The 17,950-nt window shown below is 47.0% G+C and overlaps 1 protein-coding gene across 4 annotated transcripts in view; it reads left to right on the plus strand.

Annotated features, from left to right (window-relative positions):
* Positions 1–4,589: 4,589 nt before the first annotated feature.
* CARS2 (cysteinyl-tRNA synthetase 2, mitochondrial) overlaps positions 4,590–17,950 on the plus strand; it is a 55,969-nt gene continuing 42,608 nt past the window's right edge. For 3 of the 4 annotated variants that reach the window (XR_008374599.1, XM_053563524.1, XM_053563525.1), the window contains exons 1-3: positions 4,591–4,881; positions 5,104–5,154; positions 11,044–11,161. Coding sequence is in view for 3 of the 4 variants with exons in the window: in XM_053563524.1 (XP_053419499.1) it covers positions 4,673–4,881; positions 5,104–5,154; positions 11,044–11,161 (378 nt within the window). In the remaining variant the exon portion in view is untranslated. Of the gene's footprint in view, positions 4,882–5,103; positions 5,155–11,043; positions 11,162–17,950 lie in introns of all 4 variants that reach the window. The other variant, XM_053563526.1, reaches the window with a different exon arrangement.

Genomic DNA, 17,950 nt, shown 5'->3' on the forward strand with positions numbered 1-17,950 from the left:
TTGTGTCGCCTCTCTGAGCTCAATTTGGAATGGTTTGGAGACAAAGGGGCCCAAAAGGGAACCTGCTCCCCAGAGGTCGAGCCCTGGCACAGGGCCGGCAGGCGGGAGCCACGCCTTCCCTAGACCTTCTGCTCCTTCCCCGCCCCATGGCATAGAGTGTGCTCTCAGAGTCCGCTCCCCGCGGCTCGAAAAGGCACCAAAACCAAGGGAGAGTCCGGCTGGCCGGCGTTCTGGGGCCCTCCTTCCCCCGAGCTCTGCTCCCCGCCCGAAACTCCCGGATATAGGGCTTTCTGAAAAGACCAGAGGCCGAGCGCACCCGTTGCCTTGACTACCGGCACCGAGTACCGACCCAACCCTCCCCCTTCCGGCACAGACCCCGCCCCTCCGGGCGTGACCAAGTTCTCTTAGCTGAGGCAGTGTTCTCCCGCCTTTGTGCCCAGGGCGGGGCAGCGGCGTGTCCAGCTTGGCTTGGGGCCTCGTCTGCTTGCGGCCGCAGAGTACCTCTCTGCGGTCTCCCCAAGAGCCGCGCTTGCCACGCCTGGCTGCCGCTGTTTCCCCGGGTTGCTTCTGGCTCGAACCCTCTGTCTTGCTCTTTGTATCGTCTTTCCTTGGGGCTGCGGAACCGCGCCTTGTCTCTGAGCCTTGCGGTCAGACTGGATCTTTCTCGCAGGCGGGTCGGCAGTAGTGCAAACCGTGTCTGGGACCCGAGCTCAGCCCCCAGCCCTCTCGGAGCCTCCTCGTCGCGGCTCTCCATTTTTCTTACTCTCTGTATTCGGACAGTGTCGGCTTTCAGCTTGTGCGTCTCGGTTTATCCTGTTGCGCAACAGGATACGACACTTCAGCCATAAAATAATTTCAGTTTAAATGGGAGCACATAGGGTTAAGATTTGGAATATGTGATGAAACACTGAATGACATCAGAAACCACTTGAAATTTTTAATAGGTATGCTGTATAATACAGGCACATTGCAGACTTAGCCAATGTTTATAAAATAGATTATGAACCGCAGTGGTGCAAACTACAGCGATCTGCGGGGTGCTTTATGATACGGGTGTCACTCCATATGAAACTAAATGGAGCTGTTTTTGATTTGGAGTTGTACTGTTCACACGGGAATGCTGCTGCAGGGAGTGACAAGCGACGAACACTGTCGCACACTTAGTCTTCACTCGCAAGCCCTTTCATTTTACCGCCACGTTCTTCGCTTTGGTATTCGGAGAAATGGTTAAGTTTGACTTAATAGATCTACCCTTCATCCACTCTTGGGCCAGTTTAAAGCAAATGAGTTAACTTTCATTTCTCCAACAAAATCTATTGGCCAGTAGTCTGCACAAGACTCACATTATGTGGAATAGAGTATAGATAGGGGGGTACAAGGTTGAATGAGAAAAATGTTTCCCTCAGAGAGCATATGAACTATTTATTTATTTAGACAGAGTCTCACTTTGTCACCTTAGCTAGAGTGCTGTAGCATCATAGCTCACAGCAACCTTGTGAAACTCTTGGGCTCAAGCGATTCTCTTGCCTCAGCCTCCCCAGTAGCGGGTACTGCAGGCGCCCGCCACAACCAGGGGCTAAATTTTAGGAACTGAGCCTCGCTGTTGCTCAGGCTGGTCTCAAACTCCTTAGCTCAAGCAATTCACCCGCCTTAGCCTCCCAGAGAGCTAGGATTATAGGTGTGAGACACCCCTAAAGGGCAATAAGCAAGAAAGAGGTTCTATCAATCCTAGCATTCACTGGTTCTAGAAGGAACAGTATATCTGAACTCAAAAGTAAAGGTTAGAAATAATTCACCCCATGAGGGCAGTGCCTGTGGCTCAAAGGAGTAGGGTGCCAGCCCCATGTGCCAGAGGTGGCGGGTTCAAACCCAGCCCTGGCCAAAAACTGCAAAAAAAAAAAAAAAAAAAAGAAAAAGAATTCAGCCCTTCCAAAGGTAATCAAGCTAGAGTTTGACCTAGGTTATCTTTAAAAAATAATACAGTACTGTGAAAAATCATTTCATTTCTGTCTAGTTAATGAACTTACACAATAAACCAAAAAGGCATTTTACCATTCAACAAGAAATACTTGAGTGTCTACCATGTACCAATTACTGTTCTGTGTGCTGGGGACACCACTGGGGCTAAAAAGTCGCAAAATTATTTTTTTTATTGGCTTTACATAATAACAAGCTTAGAAGGCCAATAGATAAAACATAATTAACTCTGATCAGTGTAACCTGGCTTATTGTACCCTCAATGAATCCCCAACAATAAAAAAAAAAAAACATAATTAACTCTGATCATGCATTTAAAATATACCATTAAGGAAAAGTGCTTAATTTTGAAGATAAATTGAAAATCTTGGCTGTAGTGCATTGCAAAAATAGATGTTAAAACGTTTTTCTAAAATTGTATCTCTAGTTCACTGGAAATGCTCAAACCTATGGGAGTAAAAGATAACATCAATTATTTATGTTTTGAGGTACTTAAAAAATCAGTGCTAACTCATTCATCTTTACAATATGCTATCATAAAAATAAAACAAAGAAATAAAAAGACCAAAAAGAGACACACACAAAAAAGCCGATACACTATCGTAATCTACTTCTTTGGATTTACAAGATTTGCACCAAAAGAAAATGGAATACTGAGAACTACATCATCTTGTCATTAGGACTAAAAATGGTATTTGTGATATTTTGGAGTTCTTGATTTTAATACACTTTCTTGTTCTGACCTAGATTAGGTCAAATTAAAAGGATCCTCTTTGAGCTACACGCATGTGCTAATAGATGTCAGTGCATTTTACTTTGCTTTACTATTTACTGTTAAAAGGATTATAGTTGTAATCATCATTAAATAATGGGTTATGTTTGTCACTGCCTTGATGATTCCCGGAACCTTGGGAAAGAATAAAATTGCTGCCAGCCAAGGGCTGAATATATACGTGACCAGTTTTCTGAAGGCAGAAGATGTCATTGTTAATTTCTTTTTTTATTATTAATATTAAATCATAGCTGTGTACATTAATGCGATCATGGGGCACTATACACTGTTGTTTTTTATTTTTTTTTAATGTTTTGTTTTTTTATTGTTGTTGCAGTTTGGCCGGGGCCAGGTTCGAACCGGCCACCCTGGGTATATGGGGCTGGCACCCCACTCCTTGAGCCACAGGTGCCACCCATACACTGGTTTTATAAACAGTTTGACACATTTTCATCACACTGGTTAACAATGCCTTCCTGGCATTTTCTTAGTTATTAAAGTCAGGATTTTCTGTGGCCAACTCAAGTATGCCAGCTATCCAGATTCATGGGCAGATTTAGTCTCATTGTCACTGTTTTCCAAATTTCTGCTCCAGTTCTTTCCTTGGATTCTATGTGTTGTCACAGACTGCAGCCAAGCTTTTTGTTAATTTCCTTTTCTACTGGCTCATTTAATATCTGAATCAGAGATTTCTCTATCACTGATAGAGAAATACCTGCCCAAACTTTTCCCCATCTGCCCAACAGGTTGATTTCATAAGGGATTAAATCAGCAACATCCAACAAGCTCTTTTCTCAATTTAGAGCCAGGTATAGTGAAAAGAATTTACAACCTAGAGAAACATAGTCATTGCACCAGAAACAAGAGACAGTTACAAAATAAACTACTGCACTGGCAGTGAGAAACGTATACTCAGGAGAACTGAAGAGTATTAGGGAGTACCAATGGTTAGGGTTGTGTAATGCTGAACAAGTTCTAACATTTTAGCCTTATAAATTAGAACGGGTTTACATTAGACTACAGAATTGTAGCGTTATATTCCAGGATATTGTGGAAAGAAAAAAAAAATTTTTTTTTGTAGAGACAGAGTCACACTTTATTGCCCTTGGTAGAGTGCAGTGCCATCACAGCTCACAGCAACCTCCAGCTCCTGGGCTTAGGCAATTCTCTTGCCTCAGCCTCCCCAGTAGCTGGGACCACAGGCACCCGCCACAATGCCCGGCTATTATTTTGTTGCAGTTTGGCTGGGCTGGGTTTGAATCCACCATCCTCAGTATATGGGGTCGGCGCCCTACTCACTGAGCCACAGGTGCCACCTGGAAAGAAAAAAATTTAAGTGCTCTAGGAAGGCACTTGTTTATCTCTAATCATTTGTTTTTCAATAGGGCACGGAAGCAAAGCAAATTATAAAAAGAACGGAGGGAAACTGCTGTTTTGAGCACTGCAGAAACAAGGGCGGGAGACACTATATTTATTGCAAGATACCAACACAGGCGTGTCGGTTGGGAAAATTTGAAAGTGACTTTCAGAATGAGTTCTCAAGACATGGGATGATAGAATTTTTAATCTTAAAATGAAAAATGTACTTGACCACTGGGAAGTTTCTGGGCTCTGGTCTTTCCATCCCGACACCTCAGGCCAATTTGTGGTGTTGGGCGCAGGCCCTGCTGGGCGCAGACGCTCTCCGCGGGCCGGCGAGGACCAGCTGCTGCCAAACTGGAGCGCGCGGCCGGCGTCTCCTGCGGCCCCCAGCGCCTAGGAGGGCGCAAGAGGGACCCGAGCGGCGCCGCCTCCCGGCCGCCTCCTCCCCACCGCCTCTTCCGGGAGTGGGCGGGGCCTGGCGGCGTGGGCGGGCCCGGGAGCCCAGCGGCCCCTGCGCGGCCCCGCCAGTCGCTGTAGCTGTCGCTGTCGCCGGCCGCGGTAATGCTGCGGACACAGGAGCCCCGCCTAGGCGCCCCGCTTCTCCGGGCCGCGCTGGGCTTCGGGCGGCGAGCGGGGAGCCGGGCGGCGAGCGGGGGACGCGGGAATGCCTGGCTCCGGCCCGCGGGCCGGGACACGGGCGTGCAGGTGTACAACAGCCTCACCGGCAGGAAGGAGCCCCTGGTGGTGGAGCGCGCCGGGGCCGCCTCGTGGTGCGTGTTCACGGGCGCGGGGGAGAGGGTCCGGGCGCCGGGTGTGCGCGCTGGGTTCGCAGGTTCAGGTGAGAATTGAGCGACTAGAGAGTAGAACCCTGGCTGTGCATCCCTGCAGAAGTGGTTACTTAAAAAAAAAAAAAGGCGATTATGTGATTATTTTAACGGCGAAAAGTCCTTCCTTGCAAATATGTTTCATTTGGGTTTTAACTTTGTTCCCAGGTATAGCTGTGGACCGACTGTATATGATCATGCACACCTTGGCCATGCTTGGTGAGTTTCCTGGATGTGAATTTATTTGGGGAATAAGCCTTTTGCAGGATTTTTCGTCTCGCAGATGGCAATTTACGGGTTCCTGAATAATCTCTGCATTGCAGGTTGTTGAAGGGAGCCCACCCGGTCCGTCTCGTTTGGTTCTTACAGCCATTCTGAGCACTTAGGCCCATTTTCTCGGGGGAGGAAACTCCCAGGAGGCAATCCACGTGGAGCAGTGAAAAATGCCGTTTTAGAATTAGGTGTCTGTTGCGGGTTTAGTGACATTAGGAAGCTTTTCCATTTATTTGCCTTTTTGTTTGTTTTGTTTTGAGGCAGAGCCTCAAGCTGTCACCCTGGGTAGAGTGCAGTGACGTCACAGCTCACAGCAACCTCCAACTCCTGGGCTCAAGCGATTCTCCTGCCTCAGCCTCCCAAGTAGCTGGGACCACAGGCACCTGCCACAATGCCCAGCTATTTTTTGGTTGCAGCCATCATTGTTGTTTGGCAGGCAGGGCTGGATTCAAACTTGCCAGCTCAGGTGTATGTGGCTGGTGCCTTAGCTGCTTGAGCCACAGGCTCCGAGCCTATTTACCTTTGTTTTGTTGGCATAAAGAAACATTTAAGAAAATGGGAAAAAAGAGAAGCAATTAAAAAAAAAAAAAGCAACAAGGAGGCAGCACGTGTAGCTCAGTGCTTAAGGCGCTGGCCACATCACACTGAGGCTGGCACGTTCGAACCTGGCCTGGGCCAGCTAAAAAACAAGAATTGCAACAACAACAACAACAAATAGCCAGGCGTTGTGGCAGGCGCCTGTAGTCCCAGCTGCTTGGGAAGCTGAGGCAAGAGAATCGCTTAAGCCCAAGTGTTTAAGGTTGCTGTGAGCTGTGACACGATGGCTCTCGACTGAGGGTGACATAGTGAGACTCTGTCTCAGAAAAAGAAAAACTAGCTGGGGGTCATGGTGGGCACCTGTAGTCCCTGACTTGGAGAGGCTGAAGCAAGAGGATCTCTCAAGCCCAAGAGTTTGAGATTGCTGTGAGCTGTGACGCCACGGCACTCTACCACGGGCGACATAGTGAGATTATCTCAACAACAACAACAAAAAGAGACTTGTTTAGGGAGTCTAGTTGTTCAGAGTCATTTTTTGTCTCACCCTTATCAGCTTCCCAGCTTTGCACCAGTCACCTTGTTGCTTTGAGTGCTGGTTTCTTCATCTTTGAGATGATCATAGTACCCCATCTTTTTGCATCTTCACAACAGTTTTAGGAAATAGTGACCACACGGTCTGCTTAACGCAGTCCACAACTACTGAGGGTAGGTGACTTCCCCAAGGTCAGGCGTTTAGGAGGTGTTGGAACTGGGTTGAAGTTGGTTTCCCCCACTGCCAAGTGTTTACTATCTTGACCTTTTAACCATAAGATATACTGCCTCCTATGTTTGTCAAAGTTTCCTAATATTTTGTATACTTACAAAATAAAATGTATGAAAATAACCTTTAGTACATTTTTTCAACTTCATGTCTATTTTCAGACCTAGACTAAAAGTAAAAAGTTACTGTAGACTTTTAAAAAGGTGGTGTATCACCCAGTAAGATTGGTATTTGTTTGTTTGTTTTCTTATAACAAAAATAAAATGATCTAGGAGGTTTTTTCCCCTTCCCTTTGGGCTAACTTATTGTTAATTATCAAAAGCATATTTCAATATCTTTGTTGAAGTATAAAATATGTTGCGGTAATATTAAAAAGAAAATCTTCCAACCTGGAAAATCTCTTCAAAGGTAAAAGAGAAAGAATAATTTTATTATGGAATAAGCATTGAACCAGAATGGAATGATTTGCAAAGACAGAAAGAAATCTCACCCTCTTGGGGAGCTTTGGGGATGCAACCTGCCTTAATCCTCTTGGAGTCCTCTAACAAAATAGCATAAACTGCCTGCTTATAAACAGCAGAAATTTACTTCTCACAGTTCTGGGACTAAGAAGCCCCCAATGAAGGCAGGAGCAGACCCAGTCTCTGGGGAGGGCCTCTCTCTGGTCTTTGGATGGTGCCTTCTGGGGAGGGCCTCTCTGGTCTTTGGATGGTGCCTTCTCTGCGTCCTCACAGTGGAGGGGTGGGGCGGGGCTCTCAGGTCTCTTTCATAACTGATCTGGTCTTGAACTCTCTGCCTTGTGACCTCCTCACCTCCCAAAGGCCCCGCCTCTCTGTTCTAACACTTGAATGTTGTGTGAGTTCAACACATAAATTTGGGGAGGGACACAAACATTCAGACCACAGCACAGCCCATTGTTTTAGGCTGATTTTAACAATTTGGAGTCAGGAGGTGAGTTAGACCCATCTTCTCCCTGACACCAGGAAATGGGGGTATTATCTTCCTTGACTACATTTCCAAGATAGTCTGCAGGTGTTGAAAATTCCCCGAGTTATAAGACTGGCTGGAGGCTTCTTTTGGCTGGTTGAAAGATTTACATACACTTGAAAAGGACCTAAGAAGAAATTCTAAAAGAAAAGGTTTAGACCTGTGGGTGCATCATGCCTGTAATTCCAGCCCTCTGAGAGGCTGAGGCAGGTGGATCATCTGGGCTCAGGAGTTCAAGACCAGCCTGAACAAGAGTGAGACCCCCATCTCTATTAAAAATAGAAAAACCAGGCATTGTGGCAGGTGCCTGCAGTCCCAGCTACTCAGGAGGCTGATGCAGGATGATCACTTGAACCCAGGGGTTTGAGGTTGCTGTGAGCTGTGATGCTACAGCACTTTTCCAGAGTGAAAGAGTGAGACTCTGTCTCAAAAAAAAAAAAAAAAAGAGGAAAAGATTTGTGGGAGGGAGCCTCTCTCTTATTTCCAGCTAGGAGAATTTAGTGTTAAAGTTTTAATTTGCATTTGCCCTGACAAATACAGAGAAGAGTACAAGTCTCACGTTGCAGTGGAATGAATGTTGTGAGCTCCGTCTACACGGGGCTTTCCTGGGTGCTGGCAGGAGCTGGGACTCCTCGCTGGACTGTCCTCTTCAGCATGGCGCTGGCCTGGCCTGGCCTGGCCTGGCCCTGGGGTAGAGTGTGTTCCTGCCCGACCTGTGCCCTGCCTTAGCTTGCACTCTCTTCTTCCTTTTGCAATTGTGTTTGTTCTGTAACTGCTTCAGTAGTTATTTGCTCAATCATTTAATTTCATTAGCAAGATGTAGTTATTTCAGCTCTAGCAGGCAGGGGTCCACAGTGTCTGTTGCCCGAGGGCAGAGTTTGAGCTAGAACATGGAGGATGCCTAGGGCTCGGTTCAGCAGACAAGAGATGTCCTGAAAAATGGCCTCTGACATTTCCAGATGAGGCTGGTAGAGGGTGAAATTGCTGTTTTGGGGGAAACAAATCATCCAGTATGGCTCAGATAGGGGAAGGATGGGGTGAGGGTGAAAGGAATGCGTTGTGGCCAGATGGGGGAGAGTGTCTCTAAGGCTGTTGTATTTTCTGTTTTGAAGAATTAGGGTTTTATCTCACCCTATCTCATCCTAGATGGAGTCACATCGGAGCATATTGAGTGGAGACTCGTAGGGTGAACAACAGTCTTAGCCATCATCTAGAGCTCACTTGATGGATTGGGAGGGCTGGGACCAGAGCAGAAAAAGCCTGTCTGACAGTCACACGGGTCACAATGGAGTAACAGAAGGAAGCTGAGGTCTGGTGCGGGGCACCGGCAGGAGTGTGTGTAGGAGTATGTGGTGGTCACAGCCCACCCAGCATCCCAAGGGCCTCAAGTTGCTGAGGGGCCCTTCTGGGACAGCCTGAGCACCTCTGGGCAGGAGTGTCACTCCAGTCTTATTTTCATTTGCTTCAACATCCTGTTAATTTTTCTTTTAAATCTCATTTCTTGTAGTCTTCCAAACTCAAGACTAATGGAGGGCATGACTGGCTTGTGTTTTAGAGTTAGTATACACAGGTGCCAAGAACGTACACGGTGACCCTATGGGTTACTGGAATTTTGCCCCGTTTATAAGCAAGCAGACTAAGGCTTTAAGAGGTTAATATCTTGGCAAGGAGCTTTGAAGACACTTTGTCACTGAGTGTGAGATTTAGCCTGAGCTGTGTTTGGGGTGGCGGTGTATTGAGATTGAAGTGATACAATAGCAGTTTTATGAACTCAAATTTAGAGAGGCCACATGGATGACAGAGGTGAGCATGAGATTAGCCAACCTTGAGGTTTTTTTTTGAGACAGAGTCTCATTATGTCGCCCTTGGTAGACTTATGTGGCATCACAGCTCACAGCAACCTCAAACTCTTGGGCGTAAGTGATTCTCTTGCCTCAGCCTCCGGAGTAGCTGGGACTACAGGTACCAACCTTGAGTTTGAAGGTTGATTTTATGGGAAGCCCGATTCTTGAGATTTTATTTTATTTATTTATTTATTTGTTTGTTTATGTATTTTTTGAGACAGTCTCAAAAAATCTATGTCACCCTCAGTAGAGTGCTGTGGAGTCACAGCTCACAATAACTTCAAACTCTTGGGCTTAAGCGATTCTCTTGCCTCAGCCTCTGGAGTAGCTGGGATTACAGGCCTCTCCCACAATGCCTGGCTATTTTTTGGTTGCAGTTGTCATTGTTGGATTAGCAAGCCTGGGCCAGACTTGAACCCACCAGCCTCCCTGTATGTGGCTGGCGCCCTACTTACAGAGCTACAGGCACCGGGATTCTTGAGATTTTATTTATTTATTTATTTTATTAAATCATAGCTGTGTACATTAATGTGATCATGGGGCACCATACCCTGATTTCATAGACTGTTTGACACATTTTCGTCACACTGGTTATCATAGACTTCCTGGCATTTTCTTAGTTACTGTGCTAAGACATTTACATTCCACATTTACTAAGTTTCACATATACCCTTGTAAGATGGATTCTTGAGATTTTAAATGGATTTTAAACCTATTAGGTTTTAAAAGTCTGAGTTGCCCAAGTGTAGTATGTAAGTAAGTTGGCATTTTAATAGTCTGCATTGGTGTGTACATTCTAAGGACTAATCTTCCATAACTTTAATGGGATTATACTTAACTTGATTTGTCATTATTTGCATTTATCTATTTTGTCACGGTGAAAAATTAGAATTATTTTTTTTTCTTTCTTTTTAGAGAGAGTCTTACTTTATTGCCCTCGCTAGAGTGTTGTGGTATCACAGCTCACAGCAACCAACTCCTGGGCTTGCGATTCTCTTGCCTCAGCCTCCTGAGTAGGTGGGACTACAGGCGCCCACCATAACGCCCAGCTATTTTTTTGTTGCAGTTTGGCTGAGGCTGGGTTCGAACCTACCACCCTTGGTATATGGGGCCGGCGCCCTACCCACTGAGCCACAGGCACCCCCCCCAGAATTACTTTAGAACAGTGGTCCCCAATCTTTTTGGCACCAGGGGCTGGTTTCATGAAAGACAACTTTTCATGGGGGAGGGGCTATAAATACAGATGAAGCTATTTCACTTGATCACCTACCGCTCACCTCCTGGTGTGTGGCCCTGTTCCTGAGTTTCATGGAAAATGATTTTTCCACAGGGGTAGGAGGCTGAGCTCTGCGACCTGGCTCCTAGTAGGCCAGACCACCTGAACTGGGCAGAGCAGTCTAATTAGAACATGAACGGGAATGGTAGAAAGTCTTTGTGTTTTAAACTACCTAGTGAGATTGTGTCATGAGTGAATTTTTGTATCATCAAACAGATGTAACTTCATTTGAACAGCAGCTCTAAAGTTAAAGTTGCTAATGTTGTGCCTTGAATTGGTGCGGCCCAGTTTGTCCTGAAGCTCTTTCTGTTGACTAGTTCCACATGAACTGCCAGCTGAACCATACGGTTGAAATCATATAGCAGCATGTTAAAATTGGATGCATTTTTTAAAAAGGTAAAAATGAAGACTTTGTTATTCTTTTCTTTCAGCTCGTATGTGAGATTTGATATAATTCGAAGGATCCTAACCAAAGTTTTTGGATGCAACATCGTCATGGTGATGGGCATCACTGACGTGGATGACAAAATCATCCGGAGGGCCCGTGAGGTACGTGGAGAGGGCGAAGGTTATGGGAACTGTTGACTGGTGTTCTGACCTCTACCTGCTGGTTATTCTTGCTGGTATTTTACAAGTAGTTCTCATATCTTTCCATCCACACAGGGCCTAGTGAGTGTAATTTAAGACAGGAAGCAGTGGGGGTTCTCAGGGTGATCTCGTCCTAGTGAAGGACGTTGGATTGTGGTCTCTACGCCTCATTCTGTGGTGGGGTCCTGGCTTGAGTCTTTAATCCCCACCTGGCCCTCACCTTCCAACAGAAATAACTTACTTTCTCTTTCCTGATCTCCTTCAGGGATCACCCAGTGACCCTGGCCTTGGGTGTGTCGTATTTCTGCTAACGATGCCTTTCGTTTTTGTGTCTCTTGAGAGCTTTCAAGTCTTGACCACTTGAACCTCAGAGCCCTGTGTGGGCCAGGCAGAGCAGACCTCAGTGTGCTTTCTTTTTTTTTTTTTTTGTAGAGACAGAGTCCTCGGGTAGAGTGCCGTGGCGTCACACGGCTCACAGCAACCTCTAACTCTCGGGCTTACGCGATTCTCTTGCCTCAGCCTCCCGAGCAGCTGGGACTACAGGCGCCCGCCACAACGCCTGGCTATTTTTTTGTTGCAGTTTGGCCGGGGCTGGGTTTGAACCCGCCACCCTCGGCATATGGGGTCGGCGCCCGACTCATTGAGCCACAGGCGTCGCCCTCAGTGTGCTTTTTAAAACATGTTTTGCAAAATTTAAAAACATTTTTGGCAGTAGCTTCAGATCTATAGAAAATTTGCAAGAAGGGAACAGGGAACTCCCGGTTTCCCTGGTTGTCGTCACTGTGCCGTGTCCGTGTCATCATCACCCCCATCCCTGGGCTTTCCTGACATGCTGCCCTCTGTACACTCCATGCGCACCTGCAGCAGTAAGGCCCTTACTCCATGCCCCACGCTCCCTCTTATCAGGAGCTGGGCACTGATGCCGCAGCTGCCCTTGGTGACGTCAAAGGCCCATGCAGGTGTCGCCCTGTGCAGGCTGACCCCACACCTGGAGTGTGGTGCCCAGGACCACAGGAAGGTGTGGTGGTTGAGGTCACCCTCTCAGGCAGGCAGGAGTGGGGGGCTTTCCCAGGTGGTTGAGGGGCCAGAGCCTTGCACGTCACCCCCTGCCAGAAGGGTTTTGGTGGGGGGACTCCTTGCCTTCACCTTTTTGGTACTGCCAACATATATAGTATTGTCTTTTTTTCTTTTTTTTTCTGAGACAGAGTCTCATTATGTTGCCCTTGGTAGAGTGCTGTGGTGTCACAGCTCACAGCAACCTTAAACTCTTGGGCCTAAGTGAGTCTCTTGCCTCAGCCTCTCAAGAAGCCCAGGTTCCCGCCACAACACCTGACTGTTTTCTTGTTGTAGTTGTCATTGTTTAGCAGGCCCGGGCTGGGTTTGAACCCACTAGCCCTGGTGCATGTGGCCGGCACCCTAACCACAGAGCTACAGGCACTGAGCCAGCTATCACACTCTTAAGAGCATACTTAGTTTTCCAAGGTGGCACTTTTCTGAAGTCAGATTAGTTAGAAGAGTTTCATCTTAGTCCGTTTTGTGCAGCTATAACAGAGCACTGGGGACTGGACGACTTATAACGAACAGGACCCTGTTGGCTCACGTTTCCGGCGGTTATAACTCCAAGATGAAGGCGCAGGTGTCTGACAAGGACCTTTTGTGCCCTCACATGGTAGGCAAGAGGGTGAGGAAGGAAGAGTCCATGCCCAAAAGTCCTTTTGTTAAGGCATTAAAGCTGCCCATGAGGGCAGAGCCCCCATGCTCCCAGTCATCTTCTTAGAACTGTTACAAAGGCAGGCAGATTTTAATGTGAGCTTTGCAGGGGAAAAACACTCAAACTCTAGCAGCGTTTCTGGTGCTTTTAAAAGAAATACTGGATTTTAAAAGTGCACATGTATTTATATTTACATGTGTATGAGTGTGTGTATGTGTAGTAGGATCTCTGCAACCCAGCCCTTCCTGCACTGACCACGTCTTTAATACACCTGAGTTTCACAGACCAGATGTGCACCACTTGTTCTCAATGTCGACCGCCTTCCTATGCTGACCAATTTGTTATAGTCCTTGGGTGGTCAACTTACAGAGGCTCGACTGTATTTTAAGTCTGAGAGTTGAATGGCTGTGTTCTGCCAACCGTCCGTTGTGGCTCCTCCTGGAACCTCCCAGGTCATACACCACACCTCTTCTGACAAGGGCAGGGTATTCCCCTGCCCTTCTCTGGGGGGAGGAATGGTGTGGGGAGGTCTTTGGGAAAGGTTCTAACTGGGGAAACTGTATCTTCCTCCTCTCTACCCATTCGTCTTTCTTTCTTTCTTTTTTGTGGAGATGGAGTCTTACTTTGTTGCCCTCTGTAGGGTGCCGTGGCATCACACAGCTCACAGCAACCTCCAGCTCCTGGGCTCAGGCGATTCTCTTGCCTCAGCCTCCCGAGTAGCTGGGACCACAGGTGCCTGCCTCAACGCCCGGCTATTTTTTTGTTGCAGTTTGGCCGGGGCTGGGTTTGAACCTGCCACCCTTGTTATATGGGGCCGGCACCCTCCTCACTGAGCCACGGGCACCGCCCCCATTCATCTTTCTGATAAGTAGACAGTATCCTGTTGTGTGTGGCTATTTATTTGCCTAGCTCTTCCTCATTTTCACTGTTTGTATTCTCTAGCTGATATTAATAAAAAGAATGCCATTATGAATATATTTTTGTTTTGTTGCCTTATAAACACATTAATACATCCCAAAGTGGAGTTGCTGGGGCAAAGGAAGAGTAGTTTCTGTCTTGCAACTTTTCTTTTCTTTCTTTCTTTCTTTTTTTTTTTTTTTTTAAGAGACAGAGTATCACTTTTTCTGCCTCGGTAGAGTGCTATGGCATTACAGCTCACAGCAACCTCCAGCTCCTTGGGCTTAAGCAATTCTCTTGCCTTAGCCTCCCAAGCAGCTGGGACTACAGGCGCCGCCACAATGCCCGGCTATTTTTTTTTTTTTTCTTTTTTGTTTAGCAGGCCTGGCCCGGGTTAGAACATTTTTTATTTTTGTATGTTCTTTTTTTCTTTGCTCAGCTTTATTGTAGACTCACCTACAGTAGATCACATATATTATTCACAAAGGTGCAGTTTGACATATTTTTTTGTTTGTTTTTTTGAGACAGAGTCTCACTATGTCACCCTCAGTAGAATGCTGTGGCATCACAGCTCACAGCAACCTCAAACTCTTGGGCTCAAGGGATTCTCTTGCCTCAGCCTCTCAAGTAGCTGGGTCTGCAGGCACCTGCCACAATGCCCGGCTATATTTTGTTGCAGTTGTCATTGTTTAGCTAGCCCGGGACGGGTTCGAACCTGCCACCCTTGGTGTATGTGGGGCTGGCGCGGTAACCACTGTGCTACGGGCACCAAGCCAGTTTGACAGATGGTGACTCAGATGCCCCTGTGGACACAGCGTCAGTGGTTTGTGTTCCGGTGTTTCCCCCGGCACTCCAGGCACCCACTGGCCTGCTTCCTGCCTCTCTAAAGGCTATAGAAAGAGCAAGAATAAACAGGCAATGGAACACACTAGAAAGTTCAGAAACAGACCCAGTCGTTAACAGGAATGTGTTCTATAATAAAAGGTCGCATTTTAAGTCAATGTGGGGAGGAGATGAATTATTCAGTAAAAAGTGCTGGCAATTGAGTAGACATCTGGAGAAAAAGAACATGAAGTTGGATAAATGCTTCTCAACTAAATTCAAGGCAGATCAAAGATTTAAATATGAAAGGAAGCAAACCACACCATGACTAGAAGCCCAAGGGCACTGTTCATAGGAGCACACTGGGGCTTTCCCCAAACAGATTTTTCTAAGTTTATTATTAAACCCAGAAGCTGTTTATGGGGACAGAAATATAAGGATTGCTAATCTAATAAGGAAAGTTTCTACATGCTATGAAGTAATCATAAACTTGAAAAACTGCATAAAAAATTGAAATACCAGAGATAAAAAGTTAATGTCTTCACTATAAAAATACTTTCTACAAATCAATAAGAAAGTGACCTACCATTTAATAGAAGAATGGGCATAGGTACTCAAAGAGCATTTAATACAAAAGGTTCCTATGGATGTGAGATGTTCAAACTTACTCAAAATAAGAGAGGTAAAAATTAAAACTATAACCAAAAAGTACTTGCTAGCTGTCACACTCACAAGTCTGTGTGGAGGAGGGAGAGGAATAGGCACCCTTGGGCTCTGCTGCTCTGGTGTACATTGGTACAACCACGGTGGAAGGCAGTTTGGCGATGGCCTACCGGGCCACCGTGCACATACCCTGCCCCTGCAGGCTCCTGTCTGGGGACAGCTCAGAGCTTACTCGGACTGGTGTGAACTGGTGTCTGCACAGCGTGTCTGTAATAGCAGACGGGAGTGTACGGGACAGGCTGGCTTGAGTAGTGTAGAGAATTTTGCTTTTGCTGCATATTCGTTCTTTTTGTTTGCTGCACAGCTTCATTATAGGACGGACCTCCAGCAGATGGTTCAGACTGATGTGTGGGCCACAGCACAGACAGGTCTCCAGGTGGCTGTGTGTCAGGAATTTGAGACCAGCCGTGCAGGGCACAGTGGGCAGGGGCCATACTCTGGGATTCCAAGTGAAGGGCACTAACACACACACAGGCATGTTCCGTGCAGGAGACAGCTGGTCACGGTATTCTCTGTCTATGACGCAGGATGCTATGTCTGGCCATTTCTTTTTTTTTTTTGGTTTTTGGCCGGGGCTAGGTTTGAACCCGCCACTCCGGCATATGGGACCGGCGCCCTACTCCTTGAGCCACAGGCGCCGTCTATGGCCATTTCTTTATTGTCGTTTGAATTTCACTGTGAATAAGTTACCTGTGCAGTTATTTTCCGAGGAATTAAAGCAGCTTCCTGATCTTTAGGTCCAAAGCTGCATAGTATCTGAATCTTCTGAAGTGACAAGAAGACACTATTTTTAGGCTTTTTTGTTTGGCCTTTTGGTCCTCTAGATGGGATGTAAATTAACTTATCTATTTTTTAAAAGGTCTGTTTTGCTACAAAACTGTTTCCCCAGAAAGGGATTGAAGTCCCAGCGACCGTGCCTGGTGGTTTCTCCTTGACGGTTGTGTGCAGTGGTCTAGCATTTGGTTTCTCCTTGACGGTTGTGTGCAGAGGTCTGGCATTTGGTTTCTCCTTGACGGTTGTGTGCAGTGGTCTAGCATTTGGTTTCTCCTTGACGGTTGTGTGCAGAGGTCTAGCATTTGGTTTCTCCTTGACGGTTGTGTGCAGAGGTCTGGCATTTGGTTTCTCCTTGACGGTTGTGTGCAGTGGTCTGGCATTTGGTTTCTCCTTGACGGTTGTGTGCAGCGGTCTGGCATTTGGTTTCTCCTTGACGGTTGTGTGCAGCGGTCTGGCATTTGGTTTCTCCTTGACGGTTGTGTGCAGCGGTCTGGCATTTGGTTTCTCCTTGACGGTTGCGTGCAGAGGTCTGGCATTTGGTTTCTCCTTGACGGTTGTGTGCAGCGGTCTGGCATTTGGTTTCTCCTTGACGGTTGCGTGCAGAGGTCTGGCATTTGGTTTCTCCTTGACGGTTGTGTGCAGCGGTCTGGCATTTGGTTTCTCCTTGACGGTTGTGTGCAGCGGTCTAGCATTTGGTTTCTCCTTGACGGTTGTGTGCAGAGGTCTGGCATTTCTTGTGTGAGGCCGTCTCACTTTGTCTTCACAGTCTTCTGAGGGGCTGTGGGCGGCTTATGTCTGCGTTGCACAGACACTGGAGTCTGGGAGGTTTAGCATGCTTAAAAGGCACCTGGGTGGCAGCACGGAGTGCCCAGGCTTCCTTCTTCTGTGCATATTCTCTCCGTGAGGTTTCTGGGGTGACTGCTGTTTCAGAGCACAGTCTCTGAGCTGGGGGACCTTGGGCCTCAGGGCCACAGTTGGCATCTGGCCCCACCTGTGCTGTTTTGCTTGAGGAAGTTTCTTCATAGTCCATGATAGAAATGCGTCCACCTGTCAAGTGGGGACACCTGTTTATTTCCTGGGATCATGTGTGGAGAGTCTAATACACAGCAGGTCTCAAATGCCAGCTGAGCTCGGGACCTCGTGGGTGGCTGGTGTGAAGTCAGCGGTGACTAAGCCTGGCTCAGTCTCAGAACTTGACAGTGCCTATGCAGCTGTTCATGGAACGCCTTCTTTTGAAAGGTAACAAATTGCACGAGTGTCACTCATTTTGTGTCCCAACGCCAGCTGTGCACTGCTGTGGGTGTCGGGTGTCCCCAGGGACCCGCCGTGGCCCAGGTGCTTTATGCTGCCTGACAGTCCTCATCGCAGTGTGTGAAGTTACTTCCAGAGCACTTCTCTAGAGATTTCTTCTTTAATGTATTTTTGGCTGTTTTTTCTTTTTTTTTCCCCCCACCTGAGGGTTAAGGGCTAAGCTAGGAACTCAAGTTTCTTGTCATTATGTGGACTAGATTGATTTTGCCTTTGTCTTAGAAAAGGGGAGGATTTTTGGTGTTTTGTTTTTTTATTAGATAGTGGAAATCTTTTTTTTTTTTTTTTTTGTAGAGACAGAGTCTCACTGTACCGCCCTCAGGTAGAGTGCCGTGGCGTCACACGGCTCACAGCAACCTCTAACTCTCGGGCTTACGCGATTCTCTTGCCTCAGCCTCCCGAGCAGCTGGGACTATAGGCGCCCGTCACAACGCCCGGCTATTTTTTTTGTTGCAGTTTGGCTGGGGCTGGGCTTGAACCCGCGACCCTCGGCATATGGGGCCGGCGCCTTACTC

This window comes from Nycticebus coucang, chromosome 15 (assembly GCF_027406575.1).
Source record: "Nycticebus coucang isolate mNycCou1 chromosome 15, mNycCou1.pri, whole genome shotgun sequence".
Lineage (NCBI taxonomy): Eukaryota > Metazoa > Chordata > Mammalia > Primates > Lorisidae > Nycticebus > Nycticebus coucang.